Below are 11,866 nucleotides of genomic sequence, written 5' to 3'. Positions count from 1 at the left end.
AACAACCAAAAAAAAAGAAAGACGAAAACATTTCACAACACAGCGAGAGTGTGTGTGTGTGTGTGTGTTTGTGTGTGTGCTTGTGTGTGTGTGTGTATGCACAGCACACAAACAAATTAATTCTTCAAACGGTGCAATAAAAAGCCGCCAAAATACGCAAAAAGGTGACCACAAAAAAAGCCAGCGTTGTTTCGACGGTTGACGACGACGACAACAACAACAACAACAGCAGCAACAACAACAGCATCAACAACGGCAACAACAACAACAACAGTAACAACGCTTGGCAGCTAACAAGAGCAACAACAACAATTGAAGACAACAACTCATACCAACAACATCCAGAAGAATCTGAAATTGAGTCAGAAGAACAAGAAGAACAAAGCAACATGGACGAGACACAACATTTCTGCTTGCGTTGGAACAATTACCAGAGCAGCATCACATCGGCTTTTGAGAATCTTCGCGACGACGAGGACTTCGTGGATGTGACGCTCGCGTGCGAGGGACGAAGCATAAAGGCCCATCGGGTCGTACTCTCCGCCTGCAGCCCTTACTTCCGAGATCTGCTCAAGGTGAGTGACAACTCCCCCAAACCCCTCTCCAACAACCCCTCTTATGCCATATATTATATCAGCCATATAATTTCCTATAGGAATGTTCAAAAATATTATTTAGAATACGAACATTTGGGAATTGAACTTGGAAAAAAAAAGCTAGAAAGCTTTTATTTAATTTGGCAATAAAATAAATCGGAATTTTTAATTAGTTAAAAACAACACTTTAAACTTGATTCTGAGACCTTTAATTTTTTTGTAAAAAATCATGTGAAATTAAACATTAATTTGGACTTGTAAAGTGGCTAAATTCGCAGTCTGAACAACTTCAAACTGTCATAACTTGATCAAAACTAAACCGATTTTTAAGCGGAATGTAATTTTAATCACTATTTGGCATTTTTATTCATTCTGCATTTAAATTTTATTAATTTCTTAAAAAAAAATTTTTTTCTCTAGATTCTACTAGATATTGATTTCGATGCCAAGGGTCCCCCCTTTGAAATTTCGAAAATTCAAAATTTTTAATCTCACGTTTTCACCTTTAATCAACTCCTTATATCGTTATTAGTATAAAACAACACTTTAAACTTGATTCTGAGACCTTTTATTTTCTTGTCAAAAATCAAGTAAAATTGAACAAAAATTTTGACTTGTAAAGTTGCTAGGTCAAAGGTCCGACCAACTTTAAAATGACATAACTTGATCAAAACTGAACCGATTATCAAGCGGAATGTCATTTTGATCATGTTTTGGCCTCTAAAGTCATTCCGCACTCAAATTTTGTGCATTTAGTAAATTTAATTTTTTTGACCAAGATTCGATTTCGATATCAACAGCACTAAAGTGAGTTTCAAATTGCGAAACTAAAATTAACTCAAAATATCAGAGCATATTTTTCCTTCTTTGGCCTCCTCGATTATTCTAGTGACCTACTTAGTGTAGAGTCAGAGGGAGATTGAGAGATGAATAACTGCAGAAAGAGGGAGACAGAAACAGAAAAAGAAAAAGAAAGAAGATTGAGGCATACGCAGCGTGGGTCTTATAAAACTGAGAACCAAAATGAATTGAACTGACAAAAAAATTCGCATAAGTATTCTTTTCAAAAAAGTGTGTTTCTTATTGAGATTTATAAGAAAATTATTGATACATTTTGATTGAACTAAAAATTGAAATAATATTAAATTTTGAACAATCATAATAAATTATGTATGTATAATGTATCAAGTTTGATTTCAATAAAAAATTAGTAAAATCTTTTATTTCTTTGTTCTGTAGAGAAATTTTTCTTATATATAATTTTTTTTTATAAGTGTAATTTAAGTATTTAAAGAAAAGTATATATTTTTCTAAGTGTACTAAATGCAACTGCAACTTAATATGTTTTTTAAAATGAAGGCAAGGCAAGACAAGGCGTATACTGCTGTCAGGCACTGTCAGTTCGCTTTGCGGCACAAATTTAATGGCAGCCTAATTAATAAAATAAAATCTACATGCAATCACACACACACACACACTCATATGTATATAAATATGTGAGTTGCAGAATGTGGCAAGTTTTTTGTGTCTAAAAGAAATTGTTGTTGTTGTTGTCCATGCTGTCTCGTGGTGTAAACTGTTAAGGCAAAGTTTTTTAGCTGTTGTTTGGGCAAATAGTATATACTTATTTTTGTGCTTTTAGCTAAAATATTACAGCAAAAATGGCAAAGAGAAGAAAAGCAAAAGGGGAGAAAAGGGAATTGAGGTTGATATTGCGTTCTGTTTTCATTTTAATTTATTTAGTTGCGCACGAACAACAACAAGAACAACAACAAAACAGACGACAACACGCCAAATGTCGAAACTATACTTCCACAAAGAGTGTGCTCGAATAGAGAGAGAGAGAGGGAGGGAGAATGGGGAGAATAGACTCAGAAAATAAGGCAAAGTTGTGCCTGCAAAATAGTCGGAAAAAAACTAGTCGGAAAAGCTATAGGCGAGACCATGACTATAGGAATACCCGTTGCATACTTTTAGGCGCTTGTATTTCCTTTAAAACTTGAAACAACCATTACTGCCGTTCTGTTCAACCGATCTTGATGCGATTCAATAAAATGATATATAATAATAATAAAAAACGTTAGTTTGCTTAAAAAGCCTCATATCTTAAAAACCGGTAGGTATCACGGTTATTCGCGAATTGCAGGATCGTGGAGTTTATTTAAGTCTGTGTACCAAATTTGGCTGCTCTGGCTCTTATCATCTCTGAGATTCTTTTGTTCATACGGACAGACAGACGGACGGACAGACGGACGGACAGACGGACGGGCAGACGGACATGGCTATATCGACTCGACTGTTGATGCAGTTGTTGATCAAAATATATATACATTATAGGGTCGAAGATGCCTCCTGCCCCTTGTTATATACTTTGCACAGACTTAATATACCCTTTTACTTATTTGTTAAGTAGTGGGTATACAAAGAAAGACTCGAAAGTCTTTGCTGGCAAATTTCTTTTGCATCTTGCGCTAAATAAAACAACTTCTCTGGCAATTGTTTCACTCTTTTTTTGGCAAGCTAATGCCAGCAACTAACCTGTGATTAACTTGAGCTAATCTGAGGACTAGACCGAGTCCTAAATGTCATTTTCATTCCTATTTCGAGTCTCTACAATTTATGCTAATTTGCCAGCTAAAGTTGCTGCCCCAAAAAGTGGCAAGGGGAAAGGTGGAGCAAAACAGTGCCGTCTCGTACATTGCATTTTTTGTTATACCATGTAAAAATGAGCAAAAAAGGGTACAATGTGTTTCTTGGTCAATATCAACAGCCGAGTAAATGTATACATGTCCTTCTCTTAGTCCGTCTGTCTGATCTCATAGATAATAAGAGCTAGAGACTTTAAACTTGGTATATAGGTTCCTGGATACCGCACGCAGATCAAGTTTTTTTTTTTTAATCAGACAATTATATTTATAGTTGCCATAGAAAAGATCGGTCAAAAATCAAGTTTTAGTAAAAAAAATTCATTTTTTTCTTGAGATATCTCAACCAATGTGACAAAATATGCATCTGGGTTGGTCCTATATATCCTGCACATATATATCTGCAAGGGCACCAAATCTTTGCTGGGTACAGGGTATCCGACTGTGGAGTGCGCTCGTCTGCAGCGGAGTCCCCTTGTTTGAAATTTATTTTTGATAATTTTTAAGTAATAATTTTCGTTTGTTTTTGAATTTATATGTGATTTGTGCTGAGTACTGAGTACGAGTACTGGGCATCTAACAGTCGAGCACTTTGACTATGGCATACTTGCTTGTTTATATGTTTTTGTTTTTCTTATTTTTTATTATGACATTAAAATTATGGGAGTCGTATGCTCGTTTTGTGGTCTGGCCGCCAAAACTTGTGACTGCATTGAAAATATTTGCACGCAATTGCGGTTTTTAGTTTTACCTCGAGACGTGGCCACTTGTACCCCCCCTTCTCCTTTCACCCCTTAACTAAACCCCTCTCTTGACTGTTTCCCTTCCCATGCTACCAAAAAACTTTACCATTTGCATTGTTTGAGCTGTCATTGGCGTCAGGTTTGAGTTTGAGCATTTGGGGAGTGGTTAGCGAATTCGTTAGAGCATTGATTAGTGGTTGGGGCTGTCTTCTAACCCCTCCCTCCCCCCTCCTGTCACCCTGCACCGCCCCCTGTCTTTGCCGTTGACTTTGCCATTGCAGCAGAAATTATATAAATTACAAACTTCTCTGTTGTAAATATTTTTCTCGACGTGATTTGTTAACATGATAGAAAACTTCGTTTTGTAAATTATAGACGCAAACAGACACAACAACAACAACAGCAACAACAACAAAAACACAACAACTTAATGCATCAAGTTTTGCAAAAATAAAAAGGGAAGAGGGCCAAAAGAATGGGCCAACTTTCTTTTGGGCCATTTAGTGCCATCGGCGTTTCTACACTATTAAAAAAACAAATGGTTCTAAAATCAAAATTTTGCTCACAAGAATTTTTATCAAATAACTGCATCAAGAAAATAAAATTTCTAGAGTTCAAAAACGATTTTCGGTTGCATGAACATTTGAAATTAGACCAAGTTTTAAGATTTAATTTTCTTAAATACATTAAAAAAAAAGCATAACATATTGTAAGTTTTCCAACAGTTTTTTTTTTATTAAGAACTGCGATTTCTTAGATTTATATTCTTAATATTAGTAATTTGGTTTCAAAAAGGTTTTATTCTAGAACCGAAATATGTAAGATGAATGTTCTTGATTTTAGAAGTTGGTCCATTTTTTTTCTCCAGTGTAAATGGCGCCTTCTCCTGTTCGTCAACAGTTGTGGCAAGTGGCAAGCAAGCTGCCATATTGCGTATACGCCCCCCGACCCCCGCATCCCATGCCATCCATACTTTACAAGCTGTCCAGCCAATAAATTGCAAAGCTAAAATGTGGGAGGGAAATGGGAACTATGATAATGAAGGCCCAACAAAATTGCAAACAACAGAAAGTCGGCATTTAATTTGTTAAAAAGGCCAACAAAATGCAAAGCAACTGCGACAATAGTGCAACGTATAGTGCAGACTGGGGAGGGGGGAAAGGCACAAAAAAAGGCTAAAATAATTATATACCAAGAAATTAGTACGAGAGAGTATACAAAACTTTGTTGGCAATGCAACAATACGAGTCGCAGGCAAAAAAACTTTGTAAATTCAATTTGATATAAATGCAACAACAACAACAACAACAACTAGAACAACACCAGCGTTGCCAGCACAGCTATTTTACCGCCAAATCTGACTTTCTTCTATTTCAATTGCTAAAGTTTTCGATTGTTTTCAGATGATAGTATGAAAAAAATGGAGAGGGATGAAAAAAATGTTTGGTTTTTTTTGATGCAGATTCAAAATAGAGACAAAATGATATAATTGACATTTCGCATTAAAATCTGTCAAGATTTGACAAAGTTATGACAGTTTGAAAATTTTGAAAAAAAAAATATGGAAAAAAATGAAGTTGAGGTGTTCATTTTACAGGAAATTTCATATAAACAACTCGATTGATCGCAAAAAAAAAAAAATATCAAGTTAAATTAATTGAAAATCGTTTTTGGGGAAATCAAGTTTTCGATATTTTGATGTATCTTTACAAAACTAAATGTTAGAGGCTAAAAAAGCACGCCTTAAAAATAGATAAAAAAAAATTACGTAATTTTCCGATTTTCATGTTTGACATTTTCTTCACAAAAAATTGCATTTTTTGTTGGTCTAAAGTTGACAGAACTGTCAACCTAAATGGACATGCAACCAAGTGTCCAGTTTCGAGTTCGGGTGTCCGGGTGTCCGGGTTTGGGTCGAAGCCGTGTTTTTTGTCCGTGTTGCTTTTTTGTGCCGGGGTCGCGACACTTTTCGCTTGATCTTGTGCGCGTTTTGTGTCTATGCATAAATATTTAATTAACTGCAGCGCATTATTTTAATTAGGTGTAAAACAGTAAAGTGTCCTTTCCACACAAGAAGACGAAGAGAAAGCAGAAGAAAAAGAACAACATAAGCAGCAGAAAGAGTGGCAACAACTGGCAAGTGGCAAGTGGCAACTGGCAAGTGCCAAGTGCCAAGCAGCTAATGGCCAAATTGGGGCGGGTTTAAGCCAAACCTTAATGTAGTTTTGGCTTTTATTCAACTGCAACTGCAACTGTATCTGTATCTGTTATTGTGATAATAGATGCAACTCAAACTGTAACTGTAACTGTAACTGCATCTGTAAGTGTCGTTCTTGCGCCCACTTTACACTTTGTTGCCGGGATTCCATATACGAAAGTCCAAGAATTATACTCAGAAAGTCCAAAAATAACACGCAAATTTGCAAAAAAAAATTAGGAAAACAAATCTGGAAAGAATCTAATTTGGAACATTTTTTAGCAAATAATAATTAGGCAAACAAACATTGGGAGGATAAGAATTAAGAAAGAACCAAAATTGGTAATAATGTTATTAGGAATTAAAAATTAGAAAAAACAACATTGGGAAGATAAAACTTAGAATTGGTCAAAAGTTAAAAATCTATTTACATAAAACTCTTTGTCCTGACTCACTCACTTGCTAACTGATCATTGAATTGACCTAGGAGACTGATATTTTCACACAACATAGCTGAGACAATTTTATTTTTATGCTAATTTTTGTCTTTCTGATTTGTATTTTATAATAACATTATAGATAATTTTTGACATTTCTATTTCTTGGCTTCGACATTTTTGTTTCCTAATTGTTGTACTTTAAATATTGTTTTGGTTGAACATTTTAATTTATTGATTCCATTTTATTGTTTTCCCTTTTTTGGTATCGTAACATTTTATACTTACTTACTTTTATTTTTGTGATTCCTTTAAAAATATTCGGAATCCAGGGCAGAAGAGAAAGCTCTAACAGCAGACCCTTTTTCTTCATCTTGTCTGTAAAACGATTAGCTTCCTTTTCCTTCTTACCCCTGCCTCCTTGTCAGACTGTTGTTGCTGTCTCTGTCTGGTTTCTTTCTTTCAATGGCAGCCAAGTTTCTTTTAACAACAGCAATTGTTGTTGTTGTTTGTGCGATCACTTGATCACTGTCGTCTTGACCTCGATTTCACAATCTGCCTTATACACACACACACACACAAACACACGCACACTGAGACACACACGCACACAGAGAAGCAATCAATTGCAAATATAAAACCATAAAATAAAAAAAGGAACGATCAATTGCACATATACAGAGTATACGTGTATATGGTGTGATCAAAAATACATATACACATACAAACATACAAACATGAACACATACATATATACAATACAATGCAATGCAAATAAATAAGGCAACCAGGCAAGAAAAAAAAATAAATCAATCGCAAAAAAAAAAAAAGAAACATATGCAAGTAAATAAGCCAGACAGAGAGACAAGTAAATTCGCTGTCTCTGTCTTTCCGTCTTTCTGCATTCCGCACGTATTCACATTCGCCTTGAAGGGAGAGAACGGGTGAAACTGAGAAACTGCAACTTAGTCTGAGGCTGAGGAGTCTGCAATGTTTACCATCAAAATAATAATAAAATAAAAAAAAATAATAATAACGACGAGACTTGACCCAATTTCCCAGCCCTTTGTTGCCATTGCCACTTGAAGATAATGTGCAACACACACACACACAATCTTAAACTGGACAGACTGCAGACTGTAGATTGAAGACTGCAGACTGTGAAGATCTAAAAAGAGTGCCAGATAAAAGAATGAGACAAGTTTAGGGCCACAGAAAAACAGGGTCAACTGCAAGCTGATAAAGTGGCTTTAAATATAATAGTTAAATAATAAAAATATATTTGTAGAGTCAAGATTATTAAAAAAATAGAAAAAAAAAAACATTTAAACTTGAATTTAAAACCTTACATTTTCTTGTAAAAAATCATTTTGATTTCAAGTTTAATTCAATTCGTCATAAGAAAATATCCCCAGATCTTGCTTCCAATTTTAAATGTTAAGGGTCCCCCCTTTGAAATTTGGAAAATTCAAAATATTAAATCTCAAGTTTTTACTTTTAATCAACTCCTTATATTGAAATTTGCATAAAACAACACTTTAAACTTGATTCTGATACATTTAATTTTCTCGTAAAAAATCATGTGAAATTTAACAAAAAATTTGACTTGTAAAGTGGCTTGGTCGAAGATCTGACCAACTTTAAATTGGCATAACTTGATCAAAACTGAACCGATTTTCAAGCGGAATGTCATTTTGATCATGGTTTGGGCTCTAAACTCATTCTGCATTCAAATTTAATTAATTTTGTAAAAAAAATTGTTTTCCTCTAAATCTTGCGTTCGATGCTAAGGGTCCCCCCTTTGATATTTTGAAAATTGAAAATTTTAAATCGCAAGTTTTCACTTTTAATCAACTCCTTATATCGAAATTAGTATAAAACAACACTTTAAACTTGATTCTGAGACACTTCATTTTCTTGTCAAAAATCATGTGAAATTTAACAAAAAATTTGACTTGTAAAGTGACATGGTCAAAGATCTGACCAACTTCAAATTGGCATAACTTGATCAAAACTAAACCGATTTTTAAGCGGAATGTCATTTTGATCATGGTTTGGGCTCTAAATTCATTCTGCATTCAAATTTAATTAATTTTGTAAAAAAAATTGTTTTCCTCTAAATCTTGCGTTCGATGCTAAGGGTCCCCCCCTTTGATATTTTGAAAATTGAAAATTTTAAATCGCAAGTTTTCACTTTTTATCAACTCCTTATATCGAAATTAGTATAAAACAACACTTTAAACTTGATTCTGAGACACTTCATTTTCTTGTCAAAAATCATGTGAAATTTAACAAAAAATTTGACTTGTAAAGTGACTTGGTCGAAGATCTGACCAACTTCAAATTGGCATAACTTCTTTAACTCGTTGAAAAAAATGTTCCCTCAAGCTTGTGGCTTTGATTTAATTGCCAAGGAGCTTTGAAAATTCAAAATTTTAAAACGGAGTTATTTTGTTTGATTCAACCTAATTGATAGTAATTAGTATAAATCAACACTTTATTCCTCGGGCATGGGCATAAATAGGATCGGCTATTGATTCTTTATGGGGATTCCTATAAATATAATAAAGGATTGGAGAGTTATGGAGCTTAGAGCTTGCGAGAATCGAGATCTATACCAATTAAAATGCCCTTTTATTAAAACTCTTTTATGGCTGTAACTAATGACTCGATTGTGAATATTATTTGCTTGAATTTATAGAGCACACCGTGTAAACATCCCGTCATATTGCTGCAAGATGTCAATTTTATGGATCTGCACTCGCTGGTGGAGTTCATCTATCACGGCGAGGTCAATGTGCATCAGAAGTCGCTGCAATCGTTCTTGAAGACCGCCGAGGTGCTTCGTGTCTCGGGCTTAACACAACAACAGGCCGAGGACACGCACAGCGTAAGTTGCCACATCATTTACAATCAGTCCAAAATAAAGAGGGTATAAAAACCATTGAAGTATCGATGAATCAATTTTTAACTCGATTTGTTGCCGATGACTTGCTAAAAAATCAATTAAAGCTCATGAAAAATAGGTAATTTTCTTAGAGTTTCGATTTAACAAATTTTGTATAAGCGATTCTATAAATTACTAAGAATTTTTAATTCAAATTTCAAATATAAATTATTGTCTATTAAGTCGGTTAATCGTTGCTTAGATGTATCGATAGATATATCTTTATAAGCAATGTTGTGTATTAACTTTTATAAATAATTTCTATCACTAATTTGTTATCGATAAATTGCTAAAAATTAATTGTTAATAAACATTTATAGAGTTTTTCTTTAATTTCAATCGATAAGTTTTATTGAATCTTGAGCTTAGGCAGTCAGTTTATTCAAATTGCAATTATAAATTATTTTTCAACAAATCGATGAATCGTTGTCAACTTTTTAGATGTATCGATAACTTTTAAATGCGACTTCAAATACAATGTTTAGTTTGGACTTTTATCATTAATTCAAATGTTTAAATCTTTCATATTTATTTCGTGATTTGATTGTTGGTAACAAGCAGCATTTGGCACAGATTCAGAATTTGGCCAATGCCGGAGTGCGCACTCCGCTCAATTCACATCCGCACCAGGGCGCGTTGCATGATGATGGTGGCGCCACACTCTTCAGCAATCGCCAGGGCGGCGGTGGAGGCGGGGGCGGGGCAGGCTCACCGCCACCAGCTGGACCGCCACAGTTGCCGCAGCACATCAACAACCATCTGCTGAAGCGCATGGCGATGTTGCATCGCAGCAGTGCCGCCGTCGAGGAGACGTCGCATGCTCTCAAGCGTCTGCGCAGCAACGCCGACAACGGTCTCTCCACCAACAACATCAACAGCCTCAGCAATATCAGCAACATCAATAACAGCAACAACAACAGCCCCGACTTGCAACAACTTCATGCACCACGCAGCGCTTCACCACAGCTAACGCCGGCCGATTTCAGCACGATCAAGCACCACAACAACAACAACACACCGCCACTCAAGGAGGAGAAACGTGAGTGCACTTACTCCCCTGTCCCCTCCATCAAAAAAAAATAAATTTTAAAAAGAACAAATTTCATTAAGGTTTAGAGACAATTTCATTAAAAAAAGTCAGTTTCATTAAAAAAGAGAGCCTATTTCATTAAAAGAGAGACAACTTCACTAAAAAAGAACCTATTTCATTAATAAAAGATGAGCCAATTTCAATAAAAAAAGCGTATTTCATTTAAGAAGTGCCAGTTTCATTAAAAAATATGCAAATTTAATTTTAGATGCAAAGTTAATTTTATTAAAAAAGCGACAGTTTCTTGAATAAAGAAACAATTTCAGTGTAGAAACATCCAATTTAATTAAGAAAAGAGACAATTTCATTAAAAATAAGTAAATTTTATTAAAAAAAATAATGAGCCAATTTCATTAAAAAAAAAAAACAGTTTGATTCATAATGATTTTATTTTATAAATAAAAAACAATTTCAAACATAAAAGCCTATCAGATTAGAAGAGAGAAAATTTTATTACAAATTGCATTAAAAAAAAAACAAATTTCATTAAAATAAAATCGCCAATTTAATAAAAAAAGCAAATTTAACTAAATATATTTTAAATAGTTAGAGTGCCAGCTAATAGTAATAATCAATTATGACTAGCATTTGAAATTTAAAAATTATCAGAACAAGGTAAAAATTAACAAGCTTTCCAACACTGCGTAAAAGTTACATTATGAATATTAAATAAAAATTAATTTATTTTTATTTGTTTTTATTAAATCATTGTTTTTTTTTTTAAATGATTTGAGAGTTGGAATTAATAACTGTTCTTTGCCTTGCAGGCAATGGACCCACTGGCAATGGAAACACTGGCAACAACTCTGGCAATGCCAATGGCAACGGAAACGGAAATGGCAATAACAATGGCAATGGCAATGGCATCTCCATCAGCGAGAAACTCGGCAGTTTGACACCATCGCCATTGGCACGTGGCGTCGGCGTCGACGATGTCAAATCGGAGCCAATGGAGCTCGTCTGCTCCAACAACAATGCCAACAACCCGAACGCCAACGACGAGCACAGCAACGACTCCACAGGCGAGCACGACGCCAATCGCTCCAGCAGCGGAGATGGCGGCAAAGGCTCCTTGAGGTAAATCCAAACCGGGAAACTAGACTCAACTCCAATTGAATTTCTTGAAACTATTTCCAAGAATATTATTATAATTTTTAAACCAAAATTTCGAATTATGCTATGTTAATATTTGGCAAAAAAAAACAGGATAA

General features: G+C 34.7%; 1 protein-coding gene across 4 annotated transcripts in view; it reads left to right on the top strand.

The window, feature by feature from the left end:
• Positions 1-266: 266 nt before the first annotated feature.
• LOC117783063 (broad-complex core protein isoforms 1/2/3/4/5) overlaps positions 267-11,866 on the top strand; it is a 44,117-nt gene continuing 32,517 nt past the window's right edge. For 2 of the 4 annotated variants that reach the window (XM_034620258.1, XM_034620250.1), the window contains exons 1-4: positions 268-575; positions 9,320-9,508; positions 10,127-10,604; positions 11,423-11,732. In XM_034620258.1, coding sequence (XP_034476149.1) covers positions 390-575; positions 9,320-9,508; positions 10,127-10,604; positions 11,423-11,732 — 1,163 coding nt within the window. In that variant the 5' untranslated portion in view covers positions 268-389. Of the gene's footprint in view, positions 576-9,319; positions 9,509-10,126; positions 10,605-11,422; positions 11,733-11,866 lie in introns of all 4 variants that reach the window. The other 2 variants (XM_034620242.1, XM_034620264.1) reach the window with 2 other exon arrangements.

This window comes from Drosophila innubila, chromosome X, assembly GCF_004354385.1.
Source record: "Drosophila innubila isolate TH190305 chromosome X, UK_Dinn_1.0, whole genome shotgun sequence".
In the NCBI taxonomy this organism is placed as follows: domain Eukaryota; kingdom Metazoa; phylum Arthropoda; class Insecta; order Diptera; family Drosophilidae; genus Drosophila; species Drosophila innubila.
This window is presented reverse-complemented; position numbering and strand designations above follow the sequence as displayed.